This window comes from Solanum verrucosum, unplaced genomic scaffold (assembly GCF_900185275.1).
Source record: "Solanum verrucosum unplaced genomic scaffold, falcon-dt-bn FXZP01000196.1, whole genome shotgun sequence".
In the NCBI taxonomy this organism is placed as follows: domain Eukaryota; kingdom Viridiplantae; phylum Streptophyta; class Magnoliopsida; order Solanales; family Solanaceae; genus Solanum; species Solanum verrucosum.
In genome coordinates this window covers 843,424-869,166 of record NW_026020420.1, presented here as the reverse complement: position 1 = coordinate 869,166, position 25,743 = coordinate 843,424, and the positions used below count along the sequence as shown (strand labels likewise).

The 25,743-nt window shown below is 35.7% G+C and overlaps 4 protein-coding genes across 4 annotated transcripts; all 4 read left to right on the top strand.

The window, feature by feature from the left end:
• Positions 1–4,639: 4,639 nt before the first annotated feature.
• LOC125841086 (zinc finger AN1 and C2H2 domain-containing stress-associated protein 13-like) lies at positions 4,640–8,355 on the top strand. Its single transcript, XM_049520095.1, has 2 exons — positions 4,640–4,950; positions 7,612–8,355. The coding sequence occupies exons 1-2, from the start codon at positions 4,852–4,854 to the stop codon at positions 8,344–8,346; spliced, it is 834 nt and encodes a 277-aa protein (XP_049376052.1). The 5' UTR covers positions 4,640–4,851; the 3' UTR covers positions 8,347–8,355.
• An 893-nt stretch (positions 8,356–9,248) lies between these two features.
• Positions 9,249–11,379, top strand: LOC125841098 (uncharacterized). Its single transcript, XM_049520108.1, has 3 exons — positions 9,249–9,346; positions 10,739–10,860; positions 10,939–11,379. Exons 2-3 carry the CDS (start codon positions 10,767–10,769, stop codon positions 11,073–11,075), a joined length of 231 nt encoding a protein of 76 aa, XP_049376065.1. The 5' UTR covers positions 9,249–9,346; positions 10,739–10,766; the 3' UTR covers positions 11,076–11,379.
• A 966-nt stretch (positions 11,380–12,345) lies between these two features.
• On the top strand, positions 12,346–14,666 carry LOC125841082 (U3 small nucleolar RNA-associated protein 18 homolog). Its single transcript, XM_049520090.1, has 2 exons — positions 12,346–12,445; positions 12,821–14,666. Exon 2 carries the CDS (start codon positions 12,839–12,841, stop codon positions 14,504–14,506), a length of 1,668 nt encoding a protein of 555 aa, XP_049376047.1. The 5' UTR covers positions 12,346–12,445; positions 12,821–12,838; the 3' UTR covers positions 14,507–14,666.
• A 4,202-nt stretch (positions 14,667–18,868) lies between these two features.
• Positions 18,869–25,030, top strand: LOC125841085 (30S ribosomal protein S9, mitochondrial). Its single transcript, XM_049520094.1, has 4 exons — positions 18,869–19,533; positions 20,546–20,986; positions 24,284–24,364; positions 24,592–25,030. Exons 1-4 carry the CDS (start codon positions 18,987–18,989, stop codon positions 24,681–24,683), a joined length of 1,161 nt encoding a protein of 386 aa, XP_049376051.1. The 5' UTR covers positions 18,869–18,986; the 3' UTR covers positions 24,684–25,030.
• The last annotated feature ends 713 nt before the right edge of the window (positions 25,031–25,743 follow it).

Here is a 25,743-nt window from a genome sequence, read left to right as displayed (position 1 = left end):
ATGGATGGTGGGCTGACTCTGGTGCAAACCGTCATGTCTGTTATGACAAAGACTGGTTTAAAAAATATACTCATTTTGAGGATCCCAAAACCATCATGCTTGGTGATTCTCACACAACTCAAGTGCTTGGAACGGGATATGTCGAATTGTGTTTTACTTCTGGAAGGGTATTAACTTTGAAAGATGTACTTTATACTCCTTCTATAAGGAAAAATTTGATGTTTAGTTTTCTTCTTAATAAAGCAGGCTTTAAACAAATTATTGAGTCTAATCAATATGTAATAGTGAAGAAGGGTATTTTTGTGGGAAAGGGGTATGCATGTGATGGGATGTTCAAACTGAATGTTGAAATGAATAAAACTTCTACTTCTGTTTACATGCTTTCTTCTACCAATTTTTGGCATGCTCGTTTGTGTCATATTAATGATCGTTATGTTGGAATCATGAGTAGTTTAGGATTAATTCCAATGATTAAAAAGAATTTTGAAAAGTATGAGGCTTGTAGTAAAGCCAAAATCACTAAAAGGCCTCATTTTCAAGTTGAAAGAAAAACTAATTTGTTAGAATTAGTTCATACTGATATTTGTGAACTTGGTGGAATTTTAACTCGTGGAGGTAATAGATATTTTATCACTTTCATTGATGATTTTTCTAAGTTTACATATGTTTACTTGATGAAAAATAAAAGTGATGCTTTTGAAAATTTCAAAACTTATCTCCATGAGGTTGAAAATCAGTTTGGAAGAAAAATAAAAAGAATTAGAAGTGATAGAGGCCGTGAATATGAGTCAAATAAGTTTAATTCTTTTGTTAGATCATTGGGAATAATTCATGAAACTACTCCTCCTTACTCTCCTTCATCTAATGGAGTAGCGGAAAAGAAAAATAGAACTTTGATTGAATTGACTAATGTCATGCTTATTGAGTCACATGCACCTTTAAATTTTTGGGGTGAAGTTATTTTAACTGCATGTTATGTGTTGAATCGTGTGCCTCATAAAAAGTCTAATTGACACCTTTTGAATTGTGGAAAGGTTACAAGCCAAGTTTGGGATATCTAAGAGTTTGGGGTTGTTTAGCCTTTGTGAGGCTAATGGATCCCAAGATTACAAAGTTGGGTAAGAAAGTTACTACTTGTGCTTTTCTTGGTTATGCTTCAAATAGTACAGCCTATAGATTTTTTAATCTTGAAGATAATATTGTGATAGAATCGGGTAATGCTATTTTTCATGAAAATAAGTTTCCTTTTGATTCTAAAAATAGTGGGGGTCAAAGGATTGAACAAAATATTTTGTCACTACCTAGTTCATCTACTTCTACTTTGAAAAATAAAGAAGTTGATGATTTTGAGTTAAGAAGAAGTAAAAGAGCTAGAGTAGAAAAAGATTTTGATCCTGATTTTTATGTGTTTAATGTTGGAGATGACCCTCTCACTTTGAAAGAAGTATTATCTTCACATGATTCTATATTTTGGAAAGAGGCTGTAAATGATGAAATGAAATCACAGATTTATAATAAAACTTGGAAATTAGTTGATTTACCACCGGGTTGTAAAACTATTGGTTGCAAATGGGTCTTAAGAAAAAAGTTAAAACCAGATGGATCTATTGATAAATACAAGGCTAGGCTAGTTGCAAAAGGTTTTAAACAACTAGAAGGCCTAGAATTTTTTGATACTTTTTCACCGGTAACAAGAATTACATCCATAAGACTTTTAATTGCTATGGCTGCAATTTTTGATTTGCAAATTCATCAAATGGATGTAAAAACTGCTTTTTAAAATGGACACCTAAATGAGGAAATTTATATGGATCAACCCGAGTCTTTTGTTGAAACAGGCCAAGAAAGCAAAGTATGTAAACTTACTAAATCTCTATATGGCTTGAAACAGGCACCTAAGCAATGACATGAAAAGTTTGATTCTTGCATGATTGAAAATACTTTTAAAACAAATGAGTGTGATAAGTGCATATATCATAAGTCTTGGAATAATTCGCATGTGATTATTTGCCTATATGTTGATGATTTATTGATCTTTGGCTCTAACATGAATGTTATTGATGAAACTAAGAATATTCTTAGAAGCCATTTTGATATGAAAGATCTTGGTGAGGCAAATTTTATTCTTGGAATAAAAATAACAAGAACACGTGATGAAATTTTCCTTGACCAGTCATATTATGTTGAGAAAATTTTGAAAAAATATAACTTTCTTGATTGCAAGCATGTTGCTACTCCTTTTGATTCAAGTGTTCACTTATTTCCTGTTGAAAGTGAAAATGATGTAATAAATCAAAAGGAATATGCTAGCATAATCGGAAGTTTGAGATATGTGACTGATTGCACTAGGCATGATATTGCATATGCAGTAGGAGTATTTGGCAGGTTTACAAGCAAGCCAGGTAATGAACATTGGCATGTTGTAACAAGAGTTATGAGATATTTAATTGGAACGAAAAATTGTGGTTTGTTCTATAAAAAATATCCTGCTGTACTTGAAGGCTTTTGTGATGCAGATTGGAACACTTTATCAGGTGATTCATGTTCTACCACTGGTTATGTATTTAATTACTTTAGGTGGTGGTGCTATTTGTTGGAGATCAAAAAAGTAAACTATAATTGCTAACTCTACCATGGAGGCTGAACTAATTGCTTTAGCTTCAGCTAGTGAGGAAGCGAATTGGTTAAGAGATTTATTATTTCAAATACCTTATTTTGAAAAACCAATTCCTCCTATTTTAATTCATTGTGATAGCACCGCTGCGATTGGTAGAGTTCAAAACCGTTATTACAACGGTAAATCCAGACCTATAAGGAGGAAACACAGTAATGTAAGATCATATTTGACAAATGGTACCATTAATGTTGATTATGTCAAATCTTGTGATAATCTTGCAGATCCTCTTACTAAGGCCTTAACAAGAGAAAAGGTCTGGAGCACATCGAGGGGGATGGGATTGAAGCCTACAAATCCTTGAGTCATATATGAGGACACCCAACCTGGGGACTAGAGATCCTATAACCAGGTTCAAAGGGAAAAACTAATCATATGATGACTTGTTGTGAAAAATGCATTATCTTTTTATTCCCTCCCTATGATGTGAGTGCATTGTTTCCTGTAGTTTGTGAAGGTTGAGTTGATAAAACTCTTAATGAATATCTGTAGCCCATATGGATGGAGTGTTAAGCTTACAGGAGCACTCTCGACAGATTTCACCTATGTGATGTGTGGAAGTAGGTCGCTTCCTATGAGAATTGGGCTTATTCTCAAAAACACTCATGAAACCGGGATAGCACATGGCCATAACGTGCTGGCTTTAAAGCTCATATCAACACCTTGATTATTATGTGTGAGCAGTGATATTTTATTTTCCTTAAGCAGTCATAGTTCAAGTCTGAGACCACTACGACTCTGGAGTAAAAGTTATTGTTCCACTAAGTGGAGGTTTAATGCAAAGCACACCTTCATTATGCATAGTAGTCTTCCTTCAGCTGATAGACTCTCTTAATTAATATTAAAATGAGTGGGGGATTGTTGGTCTTTTTGAGCATTTTAATATTTATTTATTATTAAAATAGTCTCATAATTGTGTCCTAGGCTTAATTGCATTGCAGCCTTAGTGAATGTGCAGAGAACGTTGGAAATTATGGCATTTCTTTTGTTGTCCGTTAGTGGACTTTTCTTATGCCTAATTACTCACTTTGGTCACTCACTGTGCATGTGTTTTATTACTCATTATTTGGTGGTTACAAAACGCTCAACTTGAGGTTGCCGTAAGTGGTAGAGGTGGTCTACTATGACCACTAATTCTTTTCATTACTTCTCCATTATTCCTTGTAACTTATGTAACCTTTAGGCCATTTATCTTCACTATTTACTACCCCATTATCTTCCTATTCATTTCTAGGAAGACTTCTTGTACTATAAATAGTGGTGGTCTTCATTTGGTTTGGAACACACAACATATAAGAAAAATATAGAGTGAAAGAGTTAGTCAAAAAGAGAGTTCTTATTAGTTGAAGGGAGGTGTTCTTTTTGTGGAGTTTTGGACTCAACTCTTGTCCAGAGTTGTTGAGTTATATTTTGTAATTAGGATGTTGTATCCTGGAGGGGACAAGTCAAGAAGGACTACTGCTGGACCGGTGAAAACATTTGTTGCAGTGGACTTGAATCTCCTTAAAGAGAGCGAGATATCCGCGCCTCAGTCTGAAAAGATTTATTTCTTCATTTTTTATTTTCAATTGTAATCTTGTATTTTTTGTTATCTTGTTAGTTTTCACTGACATTTTGGTTTTGACTAAAACTAGCGAAAACACTAATTAAATTACTTAAAATTCAATGTGAGTATCAATATTATTACTCATAATTGTTTGGGATCGATATGAGAATTCATCGTCTAAACATATTTATAATCTTTCATGGATAAACGCATGCTCACTAGCTCCAATCAAAGCACATATTAAGTACGTTTTAACCTTAATATCTCCTCTCAAGCGAAATTAATTAAATTTAATAAGCCAAATATTCCGTAATTTTTAAAATTAAAATGGACCTAACAAGAATTAAAAAATTACAATTGAGTCCCCTACCTAAAATTACGACTTTCGATAAACCCCAACATTGAACTTTTGCTTAATTCTCAATTCTGCTGTTGTGTTGTCTCTTTCCCAAAATTTTCTAAAGGCAAATTCAATATCTATTTTACCAATTCTCTAAAAAAATCAAGGGAATTAATTAGATATATCAGTATAATTTATCGATTAAACATTTTCAGATTCTTGATTATTTTTTTTTTACTTTTCTTATTTTTTTTTTATTTTTTTGCTTGAAGAAGTTGATTGATAATTTCAATGGGGACGCCAGAATTTCCAAATCTTGGAAAACATTGCTTTGTAGATGACTGCCGGCAGATTGATTTCTTGCCTTTTACCTGCGATTGTTGTCACCAGGTTCCTCCTGATTTCATTTTTACATTCAGTATGGTCAATTTTGTGTTTTTAAGCAACCTTGTTCCTGTGCAATAGCTCGCAAATCACTCCGGAGATGTAAACCATACTAGGCAAGCGTCATGTGACGAGCTCAACCCGGAAGGCTAACCCCCTTGTGTTTTAACCCTTGTTTGTTATTGGGTACTTATTTGATTAAAGTTGACATCTTGTATGTTTAGGTGAGACTAATTAGTTGAAATTGATGTTTAGTTGTTGTTGTTGAACTTGCCTTAGGTGTATTTAGTGTTTGTTGGAGCCTTTCTAGTTTGGCTATGGATTTGTAAGTGACTATGGGCATTAGTATGAGATTTGAGACAAATTATTGTGTTTTGAAATGGAAAGGGATGAGTAGTGGTAATTTTGCGTGTTTTTTTTTTATGACAAGGGAACCCGCAACCACACCATTCCTATGCAATAGCTCGTAAACCACAAATGAGAGTTAAATCGCACTAGGCAAGCCCCATGTGACGAGCTTGACCTAGAAGGCTAACCCCCTTGTGTATTAAGCCTTGTTTGTTACTTGGTACTTATTTGATTGAAGTTGAAATCTTGTATGTTTAGGTGAGACTAATTAGTTGAAATTGAGGTTTAGTTGTTTGTTGTTGAACTTACCTTAGGTGTATTTAGTGTTTGTTGGAGTCTTTCTAGTTGGACTATAGATTTGTAAGTGACTATAGGGATTAGTATGAGATTTAAGACAAACTATTGAGTATTGTCTTGTGCAATAGCTCGCAAACTTGACAGGAGTGGTAAATCGCACTAGGCGTTCCCCATGTGATGAGCTCGACCTAGAAGGCCAAACCCCTTGTGTTTAAGCCTTGTTTGTTATTTGGTACTTATTTTGATTAAAGTTGAAATCTTTTATATTTTGGTGAGACCAATTAGTTGAAATTGAGGTTTAATTGTTATTGTTGAACTTATCTTAGGTGTATTTAGTGTTTGTTGGAGTTTTTCTAGTTTGGCTATAGATTTGTAAGTGATAATGGGGATTAGTATGAGATTTAAGACAAAATATTGAGTATTTAAATTGAAAGGGATGACTAGTGTGGAATAGATTTAGAAGATTCATATTGCTGATGCCAGGTATTGAAGCATAGTTGATATATTAATCGAAGGTGAGATTCTTTTTGCTGGAAGCTATATTCAAAGATTTTTCTTGAATCTGGTTTGGTAGGTTCCTCTTTCTTTGTGGGTTTTGCAAGCATAAAATATTGATCTTGATGATGTTTATGGGAATACACTTAGTGGGAAAAATGACCTTGAGTGTTCTAAGTTGAAATCTTTTTCGGTATAGGCGGGACCAGTTAGTTGGGATTAAGGTTTAGTTGTTGTTGTAAATTTGTTGCACTCATGTTAGGTGCATTTAGTGTTTGCTGGACTTTCTAGTTTGGCTGTAGATTTGTTAGTCACTTTAGGGGATAATGTGAGTTTTATTTTTTTATAACCGAGAAATCCGTTTGTGACCCGCCCTTTGGACCAATCACAGCCTTCTAAACTCGGTGGATAATGGGCTCAACCCTCTACCCTTCTCCACTTAAACACCAGGCTTCGTTTTGCATGGTGTGAGGCTTGAACATGCGATAATGTGAGATTTAAGAATCTATAATTTGTCTTAAAAAGACAAATTATTGATTAGTGAGAAGGGAAGGGGTGAATAGTGTGGAAGGGATTTAGAGGATTCATATAGCTGATTCCAGCTATTTGGTATTAGAACATAGTTGATCCATTAATCAAAGTTGAGATCTTTTTGGTCAAGCTGCATTTGAAGGTTTTTCTTATTTCTGATCTGGTGTGTTTCTTTTTCTTCGTGGGGTTTGCGGACATAAAAAATTGATCTTGATGATGTATTTAAAAAATTCAGCGAGTGGGAGAAAGTGATATTGAGTGTCATAACTTTTCCTTACTTCGGCTCTAGCATCGAAGAAGTAGCGATAAATCTGCTATACTTAAGAAGCTGATGTACATCATTTGCATTGTTGATCTATTTTAGCTGGGATGCTTGAGAGTAGGATGTCCTTGTTTTTTGTTTTTATTATTTATAATGATCTGGTTTTTTATATCCGACTGAGGTTCCTTTGAATTATTCATAGCTTTTTCAGTGAGTAAGTTTGCTGTCTGCTGAAGATGTGAAAAGTAAATGGGAGATCTGACTACAAATATGTTGCAGTGGTAGAACTCCATTGTATCTTTATCATTTTGAATGCGCTATGACAAGTTTATTCTGTGCTATATTCTCATCTTTGCATTTGCTGTATAGCACCTTCGTAGGAAATTTGAGCCCTTTTCCCTCTGTGACTCTTTCTGTGTTATTTATTAAAAAGTAACTTCTCCATTAAAGTTGTTCTGAAACTATTTGCAAGTTGATCATGCTTAAAATGGACCTAATTTTCCTTATGATGGCATTTTGACATTGCAAAAGTGTGCCAATCTTTGTTGTGTACTGTTTTCCATTTCACAGTATTTCGTTGTTGTTACTATTCTTTTAAGTCAAGGGTCTATTGTAAACAACCTCTCTATCTCTACGATCTAAGAGGGAGGGGTTAGGTCAGTGTACACTCTTCCCTCCCCAAACCCCTCTTGTGGATCTAAAAGGGGCTTAATGTGGGTTATGAAACTTGGCAGGTGTATTGTCTAGAGCATCGGAGCTATAATAGACACCACTGTCCAACAGCGAACAAGAATGATGTTACTGTGGTTGTTTGCCCACTCTGTGCAAAAGGAGTACACCTTATTCCTGATGAAGACCCGAATATAACTTGGGAATCACATGTAAACACGGAATGTGATCCATCAAACTACGATAAAGCCACAAAGAAAAGAAAATGTCCTGTACCTGGCTGCAGAGAGTTCTTGACTTTCTCAAACACAATCAAATGTCGGGAGTGTACTGTAGATCATTGTTTGAAGCATCGGTTTGGACCTGATCACAAATGTCCTGGACGTAAGAAACCAGAAGCAGCATTCTCGTTTATGAACTTTCGAACTGGCAGTAGAAATGACGAGCCCAAGAAATCTCCAGCCACATCATCCTCTAGTTGGGCCTCATCATTCTTCAAGGCAGCTGAAGCTGGAATGGCAAAATTAGGCAGCGGAAGGGGCCAAAGCAGCAATGCCACAAACCATAGCGGGAGTGCTAACGGGCAAGTTGAGCAATGCCCGCAATGCACTCTAAGATTTTCTTCAGTCACAGCTCTCGTGAGCCACGTACAAAAAGTCCATGAAAAGAACGGTGTCATGAACTTGACAGTCGATGTCTGCCCCAGATGTAGTAAAGGTTTTCGCGATCCAGTCTCCCTAGTAGAACATGTTGAAAGGGAACATAAAGGACCTTCAAAGGCACAAGGGAGGTCAATGTAAAGAAGGAAATTGCAGCCTTCTTCTTATTTTTTAATCAGCACATTTGAGAATTTCACTGTTGCATTGTTCTTTTGGTGGTGGGGTGGGGGTTGATTTGGCCTTTCTTCTCCTTTCATTATAAGGCGTGGTCTGACTCTGAGAAAAGAAATTCTTGTGTTCATGGGGTTCGAAATGTTGTGTTTAGGAATCTATGAGTACTATGTCATTGTTCACTTGAAAAGAAATAGCTCGTAATCTCTATTCATACTTGGGATAAATTACACTAGAGCTCATTTGGTTGAGAATAAGTTATTTCAAAATTAATTAACTCGGGATTAGTTATTTTGAGATTGTTATTTCACACTCGTTGTGGAATAAAAATAACAGTACAATCTCGAGATAACTAATAAGGAATAAGTTATCCCATGATTTTATCACAACTAAACATGGTATAAACTCATTCTAAAATTAATTTTGAGATTAGTTATACCTTATCCCTCTCACCAAACGAGCCATAAACGCTTTTAAAGCAAAAAAGGAAAGCAAGTTTCAGGGATGCGGGCAGAGGGGGTGTCTTGATAGTCTAAAACTAGTGATCTTTATAATATGATTTAATTGTAGATGCATACTTTTCTATTAAAATCAAATGCTTACATCTTCTCTACTATAAAATTCTAAACAAATTTAAGCTTGAATAATATATTCATTTTATTAGGATGTTAAATGATTTAGACTTTACTGTTGAAAAACATTTACTACACTGACAATAACAACATATCCAACTTGTGAAGATAGAACAAGTTATTTTCGATAAAATATTCAGAAAAACGTGAGTATGTGATTTTAAAATTGTGAAATAATTAGAATAACATATCCAAAAATATTATATGTTTTTAAAAAAAAAATGAAAAATAATGACTAGAGTCAAACGGCGTCGTATTAAGCACTATCCACTTCTCATTTCTAGAACATTTGAGCAAAGAACACTCATTATCAATTCTCCCACTTCAAGCTCATCGTGGTAAGCTCCTAATTCCTCTTTAATTTCTGTAAGTAAATTTACTATTTTTTTATTATTATTTAGAGGATTTGTGCTATTGATTATTGCCCCGATGAGTAAAATGTTGGTATGAAATTGCTAAAGCTTCTTGAAATTAGTTCCAAAGAATCTTCATTTGTTGTATGCTGGATTAATGATTAAAGTTCATTTTAACTTCTTTTTTTTTTTTTGAAGTCTTTTCTAAAATTGAACTTGCTTACAGAAGCTTGATAGATATTGGGAATATGGATCTATATAGAATTTTTCTTCATTGAGTAAATATTTGATTTTGTTGGACTTGAACTAAGGCCTTTGAACTAAAAAAGAGAAAAAAGATAAGTTTTTTTTTAAATAAAAAATGACTGTTTAGGTGATAATATTAGGTGAATTCTTTATGATAAGCAATGAATTCCCGGAGTTCTTAAGGCATGTTAGTAGAAATGGCAAAAGAATGTGAATGTGTTGGTCTTGTTGTGAAGTTATTTTCCTATATAGGTTGTTGTGCTTTTGGTTAATTTTTTCTCCTAGGGTCAACTACAAGTAAGTTGTGAATATGCACGAGTCAAGTGTTTTGAACTAAGTTGCGCAGGCTCTTCACTTTTGATGCCGCACCTTTGTCAGATTCTCCAAAAATACATTACTTTTGGAGAATCCTACACATACCTGTTAGACATTTTTGAAGAGTCTGAGCAACATAGGTTTTGAATTATCATCATACTTTGTTCTCATATTAGGTGCGGACTTATACTTTGTTTGTCGGGTTGGAAAAGTAGGAGTTTAGGATCGGGATAACGGCTATTTCCCTTATTTGGTTAGGTAAGATACCAGGTTTACGCAACACCTTCTTTAATTTAGGGGGAAAGGAGGATATAATGTTCTCTTACTTCCCTGTCAGATGTACCAAACGATATGACGGGAAGTGTGAATACCTTTTTGGAGAAGTAAATCAACAGTTTTACCACCCACACTACCATTCACATTCTCTTTTCTTGAACCAAACATTGTTCTAATATATAACTATCTTTTGTTGTCTGTCCATATGGTATATCATGTGCTAGTTTGCTTGCTGATCAAACTGAAGGTCTCAAAATGATTCATTTGTTCCTTCCGATAACCTGTAACATCAATGTGTCACTACATTATAGAGCTTATGATAGTGGGTAAAGAATCATCCAGGTAGATCTTGATATTACAATATTATGATTTTTTAACTTGTTCAAATCAAATGCAGTGACAGTGTTTTATTACCATCTTTTGCTGCACTGAAATCAATTGCATATGCCATGAGTTCTTTGTTCTTTTGAAGTGGAGTTTCAAGGGCCTAAGGCTTTTCTATTCTTTAAGCACTCAAATTACTGTCTTATTGTGTTTTAGGTAATCTTTCAGTTGTTGGAGTTCAAGAATGGCAACAAAGTACATTGTTGGTTCAGTGTTGGCATCATTTGCAGTTGCATATGCTTGTGATGTTGTTATTGCAGACAAGAAGGTGTTTGGAGGCAAGTACAAATTATTTATGAATTTACTTCAATTTTGAATTTGGTTGTGCTTACAGGCACTCGTGTCGTTTCATACAGGTACCACTCCACATACCGTTGCAAACAACGAATGGTGGAAAGAAACTGACAAAAAATTTCAGGCATGGCCTCGCACTGCTGGTCCCCCAGTGGTCATGAACCCTATCAGCCGCCAAAATTACATTGTCAAGTCTTGATTAAGATGTTTGGTCTCATCAGTTTCCTTTCGAGTAGTTGTGTGGTAGTTCGATTGTAATAAACGTTTGTTTCTACTTGTGCAACTACGGGCGTTATGTCTTGTATCAGTGAATTGACTATGAAACTTGAAAGGATACATGATCAAATGGATAAAGTAGCTACTTATGTCTTTAACTTGTTATGCTGATTCTCAGCTCTCTTTGCAACTTTTTATTTCTGGCTAAAATAATAATATTTCTGTAAGATGGGAAGACCCTACTATTATAGATCTTATGTTACATTGTATTTGTAGGAAAGAGTCCAGTAGATGATATAAATATATATGTGTGTGTTTTTCTTTAGTAATAGGATGTTTCCACTTTCCAAAGGGACAACAAAAAGCTAGGACAGATGAGAAGAATTATCTAATATTTTTTTTTTTGTCTCCATTGAGTTTTGAACTTGAGATTTCAGGATTCTCAACCACTTGATTGATCACTAGACCACACCCGTTATTTCCACGTTGGGATTATGCCAGTCTTGGCTGTGCCGTTTTAATTTATGAAGAGAGATGTAGTCATTACCTAGTGTGTTTTTGGGTTTGGTTCAAATTTTTTTATTTAGCTTGAACAATCCTAACAATGATTAAGAAATAAACCATCATTGTTTAGACTAACTAAATATAATAAGAAGTTCTAAAAAGAGTAATCTTCACAAAAATTCGAAAGAACATCTTTAATTTGTATTCATAATCAAACATAACTTGAATTTTCAAATATCATTATTCACTTTGATTTAACGCCTTGTCCACCGGAAACAGCCTCTCTACCTCCATGAGGTAGTGGTGAGGTCTGCGTACACTTTACCCTCCCCAGACCCCACTTTGTGGGATTTCATTGGGTATGTTGTTGTTGTTGTTACTTTGATTTAACGCCTTATCAAAATACTTAAATTCAGGTATAAAAAATAATTCATCCGTTAATAAGGGTTGTTTTTTTGTTTTTCACCCGGTGTCCGGAGCCCACATTAGAGCTCCGACTAAATTTGGATCGTGCTCTGCAGGGCCCATTCGGGGGTGGCGTTCCCAACAAGATTTTCTCCATACCCAGGGCTCAAACCCAAAATCTCTGGTTAAAGGTGAAACACTCCCACCAGTACACCACAACCCATATTGGTAGGGTTGTTTTTGTAAATTGGCTATTTAGTGCCAATTAATTGAATTATTTTGGCTATCATACTGCAATACCTGTTGTACTTATAATTCACATTAGCCCATATTTTAGGCCCAAACGACCGGCCCCTCTATAATTGTTTGCCCTAGTTTCGTTTAATTCCTCCCAGAACTCTCGTTCCTCAGTAAAACAAAAAGAAGCAAAACACCTCGTTTCAGGTAACAATTTCTGCTAAATTGTCTATTTTCCTTTGTTTTGCTTCTCTCTTTTTTTTTTTCGATTTCTTTTATGGTTTTTGCATCAACTTCTGTGATTGTTGAATGTAACATTAAAAGTTTCGCTATGAGATAATCTTCTAGTTTATTATCTTCAATACAGTTGTTTTCTTTGTTGTAGTTGGTGGAATTGGTGGAAGTTGGAAAAGAAAAATAAATTGATATGTATTCCTGTCTTTTTTTTTCTGATTATCTAAAGCTAAATTATTATTTTTGTTGGTTCGAATGAACTGCTGCCAAGTACTTGCATTGTCTTTGTTAGGTTTAATAAGTTTTCCAATTTGAGTGTAATAATTTGGAGTCTCCCTATATTTGCAGTGATAGGATATTTGGGAAATGGCCAGCTTAATTTCACAGAATATTACTCATTCGATAGGGGATGAAAAGTCTAAAAGGAAGACTAAAGGTGAAGGGAAGGAAGAAAGTGAGAAAAAAATTAATAGGAAGAGAAAGAAAGAGCACAATGAAGAGAATAAAGAAGTAGAAATCAAGGATAAGAAGGAAATGGAGAAGCTTGAGAACTTATTGTTTGGATCTTTGTATAACCCTGTTGGTTTCGGGAAGGATGATGAAGATGAAAAGCGAGATGATGGCGGAAATGATTCTGCTATGTTCTTTGTGGACCGGGTTGCTGATAGTGCATTGTCTGTTTATGAGGGAGATGCACAGCTGGTGCAAGAAGGTATCGTAGAAGTGGAGAAAGAGCGGAAACCTGTGTGGGTAGATGATGAAGAAGAGAAGGCTAGTATAAAAATAGCAACTGTGAACAGATTGAGGAAGCTGAGGAAAGAAGAGGGCGAAGATGTGGTATCTGGTTCTACGTACGTGGAAAGACTAAGGGCTCAACATGCTAAACTTAATCCAGGCACTGAATGGGCCCAAATTGATTATCAAAGCAGAAACTACGGTTCTGATGATGAAGATTCTGACGAGGAAGGTAAACATATTGATGACTATGGTTCCAAGGATGTCAAGTTGGTGGATGATATTCTTCAATCAAACGAAGATCTTGTTGTCAAAAGTCGCACGAAATTGTTGCCGGGGCTTCTTGAATATTCAAGACTGGTTGATGCTAATGCAGTTGATCCTTCAAATGCACCGATAAATTCTGTTCAGTTCCACAAGAATTCTCAGTTGCTCCTTGTTGGTGGGTTGGATAAAAAACTCAGATTTTTCCAGATTGACGGGAAACGAAATACAAAGATCCAAAGCATCTTTCTTGAAGACTTTCCAATTAAAAAGGCTTCTTTCTTACCCAATGGGTCGCAAGTTATTATATCAGGAAGAAGGAAGTTCTTCCATGTCTTAGACTTGGTCAAAGCAAGTGTAGATAAAGTAGGTCCTCTAGTCGGCAGGGAAGAAAAGAGCCTGGAAAGTTTTGAGGTATCTCCTGATTCAGATACAATTGCTTTTCTTGGTAATGAAGGATATATTTTGCTAGTTTCCACCAAAACAAAGGAGCTCATTGGGACACTAAAAATGAATGGAACTGTCCGCTCAGCGGCATTCTCTGATGACGGACAACAATTACTGAGCTCTGGTGGAGATGGCCATATTTACCATTGGGATTTGAGGACAAGGACTTGCATTCACAAAGGTGTTGATGAAGGGTCCATAAATGGTACTGCTCTTTGCACTTCGCCAAATGGAAGTTTGTTTGCTTCTGGTTCAGACAGTGGGATCGTAAATATTTATAACAAACAAGAGTTTTTAGGGGGAAAGAGAAGACCAATCAAGGCAATTGAGAATCTGACCACGAAAGTGGATTTTATGAAATTTAATCATGATGCTCAAATATTAGCCATCAGTTCTGGCATGAAGAAAAATAGCTCAAAGCTAATTCACATTCCATCATTTACAGTTTTTTCAAACTGGCCCTCTCCAAATCGGGCTGTGCACTATCCTCGCTGCTTGGATTTTAGTCCTCACGGAGGATTCATGGCTCTGGGAAATGCTGCAGGAAAAGTTTTATTGTACAAGTTGCATCATTACCATGATGCATAGTTAGTTTGGATACAGTTGGCATTATGAGCCACAAATGTTTTTGTTAGTGTAGTATGAGAGATTCAAAGGCATGCTTTATTTTTCCTCCTTTCAGTTTTCTGATGTAACAGTATTTTCCAGTGTATGGCAAGATGATCTGGTAAAGGACTTTCTCCTCTTTACTTTTAACAGAAAATCCTTTGTGCCCTTCCCTGTTTGTGGTAAAAGCCTGAATGGTTCTCACCAATTCCTAGTTTCAGTTACTATTAATGCAATTTACATAAAGTTGCAGATGTCACTCTTATCATTTAGTTGGCTTCATTTCTGGCAATGGTTTTGTTGACATGAGTGCAGAAGGTTGAAGAATACATGGTCTGAAACCATGCAAGGATGAATCAGTTCTGCAATGGAGATATGGTGAGGAGTTGTTGGATTTTCATATTTTTGGTTCAGTGTCTCCCCAGCTTTTTTCATAATAGGATATATGAACGAAATAGGAATTTTGGAAGTGTGTCCATCTTCTTTTATTATTTGTTTATCCATGGAAATTTCAATATCGTGCCACTCTTTTAAACCAGCATTCAAGTAGCTATAGTTGTCTAGTTTTTCTCTGAAACCTCCTTAATATCATGAATCAATGTTAAGTAAGATCACTTTTGTTAAATTATTAGCAAGAATCAATGCTGATATAGGCGAGCAAAGAACCAAATGGACACATCTTGAATCAATTGGAAGAAAAGATCAGCTTAGTTAAGTTTTCTTGGTTCACTTTCTCCTTACATAAATTCTGACCAATTTGAAAGCTAAATGGTCCTAGATAACAAAATATTATGACATCTATTCCAGAATGGTGAAGACTATAAATTCACAGCATTAACATATATGAACATAGATAATAACGAGTTTTCGAAACATGTCAAGGATTCATTTCTCTGACATTACCAGATCGGGTGAAAGAGATACAAAACATCACATTTTATTTGGCGTGGATAAATTTGGCGAACAATGAGCATACCTGGTCAGAAATCTGGGGAGCTAAACTTTGTCTTGTTATATAATCATTCGAGTGGTTTTGTATCAAAATTGTATATTCCATATGAATAAGTAACTTGATTCACCCCTGTTTCAGAGGTGTCTACTTGTTATCTGCAGCAAAAAAAAAGATGGAAAGAAACTGAAAATTTTGCTCAAACAGTTGGAGAGTGATAGTGAATTTCCCTGTAACAGCAATGCAACAAAACTTGCAAAATGAAAAGTGAACTTGCAGATACGTTTTTACTTCTTTGCAGTGGTTCTATATAAAATGGATGAACTCTACTGAAAAGGAAAAGGATAAGAAGCATCAACTCACAAGACAAAAATGAAGCTGAAACCGCAGTGGACCTACAAAATGCTGTCCGAGAAGAGGTAGCCGCTGCTGGCTTGCCTGAGCTCATTTTCCGGCAATCGGAAATGAAAAAGCTCTTGTCTAACAACCTGCGAAAATCTCCAATGTAAATCTGAAATGCAAAGATCTGATAACTATTTTTACGATTTGAAAGAGAGAAATCTGATTGTTCTGTTCACCTTTAGGTGAAATTAGAGTGATGAAACTAATTCAGAATTGCTAGAAGAAAGAATGATCCACTTTTAAATCGTTACAATTCGGAAAGTAAAATAGACTCTGAGAAAAATGTATCACAATAAGCATCAATATTTTAAAATCCTAAAACTCAGAAACAGAGTAATGAAACTTCGTAGATCGGAAGAATGAAGTTTAAAATTCTAAGCAATCCAAACAGAATAGAAAATCTACCATCTGAAGCAATGAAAATTAATCTAAATTATCATCCTATGAATATTTACTCAACCATAGCACATAGCGAATTCAAATCTAACAGATCATTTTCTCAGAGACTAGAACAGAATGCATCAAACTTTCCACCAAAATACTTTCGGTAGTTTTAATTAGAGCTAAAATGTTCGATTCCTGTTCCATATTGAAATAGTTGAGATTCATTTTTCAGATCATAAAAACTGGCAACAGAGGAGTTCAACAAAAACAAAAGCACAATAGCAGATTAAATCAAATATATGAAATCATCACCTTAAGCTTCATTGTCTGATCACAAAAAGTGGCAATCATCTTCACACGACGAGATTGTGATATATTCTCATCAAACGAGCAATCAACAGAGGTCAAAATCGAGGAAGCTTCGGATTTGCTTTTCGAATTTGAATTACTCAGAGCTACCTTGTGCGAATTCACGGTTATGCAGTCGCTTCTGAAAGACATCTCAGAAGAACAGAAGCTGATTAGTAATCAATAACAATTCTGTAACTGAAAAATTGAATTGAATTGTTTGTTTCGAGTTCGAATTTGTCTTACTTTGGAAGAGGAGATGAAGATATGGCTGAGAGAAGGAGGAGAGCAGAAGCAACTTCACGTTCACCATTACTGGGAAATGCTTCTTTCATTGTTCCTTGAGAGAAAACGTTGATTTTGTTTCTCTGTTTTTGAAAATGGCGCGATGATACGGGAATATTTGAATTTTGTCTAAAGATTTTCGGAGCTATAAGCATGGGCTTTGCAGTTTCGGTTATTCGGATCCAGGATGATTGATTCTGCCTGGGCCCAATAGTCACTCTATATGTCCATGGGTCCGGTTGATTTAAGCAAATGTCCCTTAGATAAGGGAAAATTACGCGAAAAAACAAACATATATTAGTTAATTAGTTAATATAGTTGTAGTTTGAATTAATTACGGCTTGTAACTTAATTTTAGTTTTAATTACATCACTTGTCCTCTTTTATACAAATACAAAAGGACTAGAGAACAAATTATGTAATAATTTAGGAAGGTCCCTACAAAAACAAAAATTTTATTTAGCTTTTTGTAGTTTATAACCATTCGAGTTTTTCCTCTTTTTACCTCAGCATGGTTCCTTACCATAAATGCTGGGCTGCTATGAGGACTTTTACTCATCCTAATCAATTTTAGGTTGATTAATTCTTTGAGTTGAATTTTAAACTCATTTTTATCTTTTTCGTTATAGAGCATGAGTTTTACTCTAATGATATATATACAATTATATGACATATATACAAATACAATTAGTCTCTCTCCACTCTTTGACCTTTCTCACTCGCCTCTCTCCTCTCTCTCACAATCTCGCTTGTCTCTCTCCTCCTTTTCCAATCTCTCTCGTCAGATATATATATCTGACTTATACACATATACAGTTCGTCTCTCTCAACTCTCTGTCTTCTCTCGCTCACCTCTCTCATCCCTCCCCAATATCGCTCGACTCTCTCCTTTCTCTTCCAATCTCGCTCGCCAGATATACAAATACATATGTATACCAGTTACATATACAATTATTTGACAGATATACATATACAATCTGCTTCTCTCCACTCTCTGCCCTCTCTCGCTTGCCTTTCTCCACTCTGCCCTCTCTCGTTCGCCTTTCTCATACCTCTCCCAATCCCACTCGCCACTTTCTTCCCTATAACATGTAACTACGAATCGTAATTAACAAACTATAGTTATGGAGCGTAATTAAGCTATTTTTTAGTAGCTATATGCGAAAGTTCCCCTTTAGATAAACAACACAAAATCTATTAGTTCAGGACCTAATTACATGTTGTTACTTTAGTTTTCAAAATTACATTTCGTATTATATCCACTTTGCGCAGATACATGGCATCTCATACATGTGAGGGTTAAATTACGTACAATTTATTGTAAATACACTGTATTCGAGAGTGATTTGCATGTATTTGGAATACGCTAACTTACTCGCGTGCCTCTCTCTCTCAATGTTTTTGTATTTCAGAATGTATATGGGAATTTGGGATCCAGATACATGTACCGAGTGTGATACACATATATCTGGATATACTAACTTTCTCGTTCGCCTTTCTCCTTATATAAATACATAATGAATGTGGGATGCATGTACATGTATTATCATTCACATGTATTTATGATACATTGACTCAGTCCCTCATATCTCTTCTCTCTCGCTTGCCTCTCTACTATCTCATTCACTTCATTATGTATCAAATTTCTTCATTAACACTACTGACTCTCATAATTCTTAAAAAATGCTTATTAGTTTTTTTTTTTTTCATTTATAGAAATAAAAAAATTGTGAATAACTAAAATAACAAATAAGAACACTGCGATGGGACAAGGATGAATATCACTTAACATTTCTTATTTTGAATTTTATGTATTCACTTGTCATTAATCATCATATTATTGTTTAATGTCTCAAAATTATCATATTTTATGTTTATTAAAAAGTGACATTTTAATTAGGGATTTCCTTTTAATTATAATACCAATAAAGCTTAATGTATTTTTTTTTTTAGTAGGGTAAATTGCATAGCACTTGTAAAAACCAATTGCACTAAGTACAACCATTAGAAGCATCACCTTTGTCTTCCCTACCATAAGCAGTCAAATTCAGACTTGTAACAATTCAAGCTTCTCTTCCTCTGTTTGTGTTCACAATGCTCTCTCGTTTCATCTCCAAATCCTCACATCTCCGGCTGTTAACCCTAATTTCCCCCAAAACCCACTTCATAAACCCTAAACCCATTTCCCCTAAACCATATTTGTTCCCCCATTTCTTCTCCACGCGTAACAACAACAACAACAATAACAACAGTAATGGCAGAAATTCGGATCCTGATTTCTGGAAACTCTCTTCTGAAACCGAGCAATCAGTGTTCAATGAAGACTCAGAAAGTGTTGAGGGAATAGGAAAGGATGATGTGAGTTGGGCTAATGGAGAAGAAGAGAGTGGTGATGTGTTTAAGGAAGCTGGTGAAGTGAAGGGTGGTGTTGGTGGTGGGGAGGAGATTTGGGCTACTGCTGAAGGGTATAAACCTTGGAGTTTTGATGCGGAAGGGGAAGGAGAACGGGTGTTTGATATTGGAGAAGATGTTAAGGTAGAAAGTGAAATGAGGGGTTCTGAAGAGGAGGATAAAAGACAGAGTGCTGAGGAGAAAAAGCTGCTTGAATTGGAAGAGCAAGTTCTTACTGGGGTTCTTAAAGGTAGTTTTTAGCTAATTTTTCGCGATACTTACAATATTACAGGTTGAAAGATTTGTGCTTTATAGTTTGGTTGTGAAGTCTTATGTTTACTCTCGTTTGAGTACTATTTGTTGAGCAGTGATTAGCCTAAATTGTCATGCTCTCTCAAGGTAATTTTAGCTTATTTTTCTTGCAAAGGTGTCAACTTTTCAGCTATAATCTAAACACCACTGTGAAAAGGCACCCTTATTCTTTAATGTTTCCTTTGATTTGTTTATATTAGGTGGTGTCTCGTCTCTGTTGAGTAGCAAATGACTAGGCTAATCTGTCATCTTTTCTAGAGTATAGAATTTGAGGTAAGGTAGGAGATTAGCTAGGAACTCCAGTCTTTTGTAGGTGCAAATTACTGTCTGATACTTATTGTGGCTGGAGTATCAACTAAGCAGGCTTTGACTTATTGGTGTCAATAATAACAAATTTGAGTTATCAACTTCAGTTTTATCGGATAGTTTAAGTACAATCTCAAATGATCAAGCTAACCGGAAACATTTTTAACTTTCCAAAACGTGACAACAATTTCCCAAACCAAGTGGCAGTTACTATATGACTGGCTTGATTATATTTCCTATACTATTGTGTTAGTCAAGTTTTTAGTGCATAGTCTAATGAGTTTGATCCAAATTTTTTTTTTTTTTTAAGTAACAATTTTTTGACTCCATTGTGCTTTTGATGTTTGGAGAACTTGATATTTCTTGACTCATGTTTTAGGCTTTGTAGCTATTTCCTGATTAGGTTAGTCTGTGTTATAGTAACTTGATAATAAGAATTTATCTCCCATCAAGTGCATTTCAATTTCGCTAGGTTAGAGATTTTGAGAAAGAATATCCATGGGGAAGTTGGAGGGATGTCAGGGGTGGCCAGTACATGCTCTCGCACTGGTTATGCAAAACATTATACTGCACCTCTTCTTATTGCAACAATTATTCCTTAATCCTGTTTCGGAATTTTCTTAACAAAGTGCCTTTGGTTCCAGGTCCTAATCGTGCATTTGGGGATCTAATAGCAGCATCTGGAATCACGGATGAAATGATGGACAGTTTGCTTGCGCTGAAGGACCTGGATGGCATTAAAGGACTTCCTCCTTTAAGTGAAATCGAAGATATGCGTTATGAAAAGAATACTAGGAAGTCAACCAGAGGTGACATAGAGCGCCAAAAGCAAGAGGAAGTAGCCAAGGCGCGAGTCAAACAAGTAGATGAAAAGGGAAGGGCTTATGGGACAGGAAGGAGGAAGTGTAGTATAGCCCGTGTTTGGGTTGAACCAGGTGGTGGGAAATTTATGGTGAATGACAAAGAGTTTGACGTATACTTCCCAATGCTTGATCACCGGGCTGTTCTTCTTCGACCTTTTACTGAAACTAAGACATTGGGCATGTGGGATGTGAGATGTACTGTAAAAGGAGGGGGTGTGTCAGGTAAGCAGCAGTATGCATGCTGATTAGTTGTACTCGTCAGTACCTTTACCAATAATTTCTTTTTCTGCCCTCTAATCTGATAGTAATTGCTGCCAATTTATCTTTAAGAATATGACATCCTACTCATTTCCTTATAAAGTTTTCTTGCTTGTATGTATTACTGGGTGCAGTCTAGAACGGTAATCAAACAAGGATATGCGAAAGTAGGAGGTTCAAGCAACTGCGTAGTTTCGACAACTGCATTAAGACTACCTGTTTTTTGTGTGGGAGTCAGAGCCCTTATTTTTTTTTACTTGAATTTCAGTGTACTACTAAGGGAAAATATAGGAAATCTCAACAGTATGTTATGAATCAGTCTGTCCTTTAAACCGGCCTATAACTCATGCTTGATAATTTTATATTTTTTTGATTAAGATAAGTGAATCCTCCATTGGAAGTTAAGATTAGTCATTTCCTACAAGTTACATGCCTTTGCACTTGATACACTACTACATAATCCTTAGAATTTGATCTGAAAGAAGACTAAAGAATATGAAACAACAGAGATGTTTTTTCCACTAGACAAACAAAAACTCATACAGTAGATATTCATTCAAGGAGACATGCCAACATGATCTCGAATCGACTTGATCTTCTAACTGGAGTTGTCAATACCACTTTCTTGATCTCTTCTCCATCTTTCTCAACCTTATTCTTTAAGATCTGTTTTTTAGCTGTAAAGCTTCCATATGATGGAGAATCTGCTGTAGTATGTTCCACATCAGATGTCTGAGCTGGGTGGTAAAACACCTTTAGATAAATTAGTGTTGCTCCCTTCTGCTTCAATCATGTTGTTTTTCCTAACACAGCTTCTAAGGGAGGAGTTGCTGGCTTCTCCAACCATCATTTCACCTAGTAGTTCAATTTTTGGTGCACTGATGTGGCTGATCTCTTTCAAAGCTTCTTTTATTGGTCCACACAAATATGCTTGTCTAATGTTTCCAATGGCAGGTTTTCTCTCAAGGTGAGAGTTCCTGCGATTTTCTGAGGGATCATTCAGTGGTTCTTGCAAAGATAAAACCTTTACAGAAGTTTCAGTTTTCCGCTCTAAGAGTTCTCCTTCAACAACTAGCAATAACTAGGTTGTTGGGTATTCAGCTTGAGGAGCTTCAATAGAAGCTTTTGGTTGCTTGTAACATAGATGATAACCAAAGATGTCATCACACTGAAGCTGCTGAACCTCCAATAATAATAACAGCGTTACTCGGTCCAATTTCTTTGACTTCAGCTATCTTCTCTATTTTAAATGAACGGGGAGTCCTCTTTAAAATCGTCCGCCCGTAACCCTGAATCTATTTCAGTGTCAAGATTGTTGATTTCAATTTCTTCAGATCCTTCTGATACTGTCTCCGATATTTCTGCGATTTTTTTGACCTGCTCAACCTTGTTGTCAGCGTCTTCTAGCTAAAATTTGGAGCTTGAATCAGCAGCATACTGTTCATTTGCAGAAGTACTTGAAATGTCATCAAGCAATACTTCAAGGTTCTCTTGCTCAGGATCCTAGGGCCGAGGTCATTAGTGAGAGGGTCATATGGCTTATAAGAGGAATCAGCAGCAGAGTTATTTTCTTGATCATTATCGGATTCAGAGGCTAATTGTAGGAAGAAATGGATAGTTTTCCAGAATGACGCGAGATTGAATTTAGGGAACTGGGTTTAGACCCAAGATTTTGAGGCTTTGTGAGGAAGGCTTTCACAAGAGCTGGAAATTTCGTTCCTTTCTGCCAAAATTTTATTTCTGATTGGAACTGAAACTTTGGAAGCTGCAGATATGGTGGGAGACATGAAGTTCTTAGTCATGGGTTTCTGGTCAAGTGGCTGCTCATTTTCATTCGTTACTCTCGACCCATAAATCGAACTATCTGGAATAGCAGAAGGCTTAGGAGAGCTCAATAGTGGAGTCCCTTTCCGTGGTGTTATATCCATATTTCTGGAAGCTTGATTATGCGTTTTCACACAATGAATTTCTTCTGATTTCAGAACTCCTCTTTCTTTCTTTCCTCTCTCTTCCTCATGCTTGATGAATTCTTTGTAAACAAAGTGCACATTTTACTAATACACACATTGACTCCAACCATTTCATTTCACCATAGAGAGTTCAAGGATCCTTGAACAATTCCTCCCAGTTTTTGGATTGATTAAACATATTTTTACCTCATCTGGGAGGCAGCACTAGATACTGCAGCATAGGGACAGACCATTTTTCTCCTTTCATGCCTTTTAAGAATCAGCAGCTTGGGAGCCATTTCTCTGAGCCTGTGAATTTAAGGAAAGTGAAAGATGGTAAAGAAAGAAATGGGTTCTCTGCTCCTTGCTCATTAGGCCTATACCTCATGCCTTATTCACTTTCATCTCTCTCTCTCTTTTGTACTCTCTTTAACTTAGCACAAACATGTTGTACCCCAAAATCTCCAAATAAAAGATTTAGAGGTGATATGATATTGGGTAGCATGAGATATGTTTTTCTTTTGAGAAGGAAAGGCCAAAGTGGCCATTAGACTGAAAAACTTCCCTTTTTTACTGTGTGAAATGTTTTTTGATGTTTTGAAATGCATGAAATATCTTTTAATGTTTTGAAACTTGGCAATTCTTTCTCTTGTAGTTGATTTTCAACTGCTTTCTTCTTATCAGCTTGTCCATTATGATGTTATGCTTTTAATTGAGAGTGCTTTGTAGATTAACTTTATACTTGCTTCATCTAGTTTGGTGAATAGTATGACGTTACTTTAGAGACTGATCCCTGAACTAATAATCATGAAAACTGTGAAGCAGAAGAGAAAATAAGTGAGAACTCGGCTTGACTATTCCCTTAAGCTATTGGGGTTTAAATAACTACTCCCTCTGTCCCAATTTTGTATGACATACTTTCCTTTTTATGTAGTCCCAAAAAGAATGACACATTTCCTTATTTGGCAAATATTTAGTGACAGTATCAACCTTATACCCTTGTTGGATCCCACTTATTTGACAAAAAAAGGTTATGTGATTGGGTATTGGTCTATGTATGCTTTCGTGATTTTACCATGCTCCCTCTCCGTCATCCCCCCCCCCCCCCCCCCCCCAAAAAAAAAAAAAAAAGATAAAAAGAACTACTTTATATTTCCAGAATTAGGTAGGAATATGAACTTCTTTCTTCCCAACTCTCAGTGTGTGTAGAGTGTTCTTTATTTTATCATTACGTTGATGTTTCTTAAGCTCTCGAAAATTTGCCTTAAATTTTTCTCTATGTGGTTTTGGATAATTGATATGCTCAAATCAGGTCAAGTTGGTGCAATTCAGCTGGGCATCAGCAGGGCATTACAGAATTGGGACCCAGAGTTGCGACCTCCCCTCAGAGAAGGTAATACTTACAGTTGCTACATGTACTGCCTCACCTAAGTGCTTTTTTTAGGGTTCTTGGCTTGTCAAATCTATGACTTCGTCTTTCCTACAATGTTAAGTTCGAAGATGTATATGTTGGTAATTGTTATAATGCCACAGTTGCAATCGAGCTCCCACTTGTTTTGCATCCCAAACATATGTAAATTGGGTTTGTATGATCAATGCTGCTTATCATTGTCTTTGCAGGTGGCTACTTGACGAGAGACTCAAGAGTTGTGGAGAGGAAAAAACCTGGTAAAGCAAAGGCAAGAAAGAGCTACCAATGGGTCAAGCGTTGATCTGTTATGGTACTAACACTTGGATAATGCAGCAATTTGCATCCCAAAGGATTTGGCATCAATCACATAATTTCCCATTTGAAGCCATTGTTTATTTATGGCACGAGTATACAAAATTTATTGCCCAGAATAATCCGAGTTGCCTGAGCTTTAGCCTTTTAGGATGCTTGCCTATTTTGTTGTTAGAGACTTGCTTTCTCCACCAAAATTACATTTTCAAGTTTTGTCTGAGGATATACGCTTGATAAAGATGCTTGGTCTCAGTTTCCTGTCGAGTAGTGTGGTAGTTCGATTGTATTAAGTAATTTTTCTGTTTGTGCAATTATCGGGTGTTGTAAACTCTGTAAGATGGGCACACCCCTAGTGTTATGGTTATTATGTTGCAGCGTATTTCGTCTACATGATTAGACACAATTACTACCTCCGCAAGGTAAGGGTAAGGTTTACTGAAATCTTTTCGTGGCTTGCAATACTCAACTCCATGTCATGAGTTCGTGTTGTGAATTCTCCAGAGAAAGAAAGATTGGTTGTATTATTGGTACATTGGTTATAGACCAAAAAATAAAATAATGTACTGGTTCTTGTACTTATTCTTGTAGTATAACTACAATTTCTTATGGACTAGGATCGTAATTTGATATGGTTAAGCTATATTTTTGTCCCGGAGGCTTGAGCGAGGTGCATTAGGTTGACCCGTGGGATAGATAAAAAAATAATTAAAAATAAAAATAAAATAAAATAGAGTATTAAAAATAAAAAGGGAGTCAAAATTCAAAATCTACTTAAATCATCATTTTAATAGATGAAATATTATCACTTTTTTTTGCTGTCTTATTGTGAGCTATTGAATCATAACTATGCTAATGTTTTATTTAGCTAGTTGTACTCATTAACGGTTTAATTTACTTATTAATATCCACATTTGATTCAAGTGTTATTATATAAAATATTATTCAATTTCACAGAAATTTCATGTCCAATAAAATAGTTTTTTTTTACGGTTATATCTAAGATATTTACATGGAATAACAGTAATTTCAGATCGAACTCATACAACCAT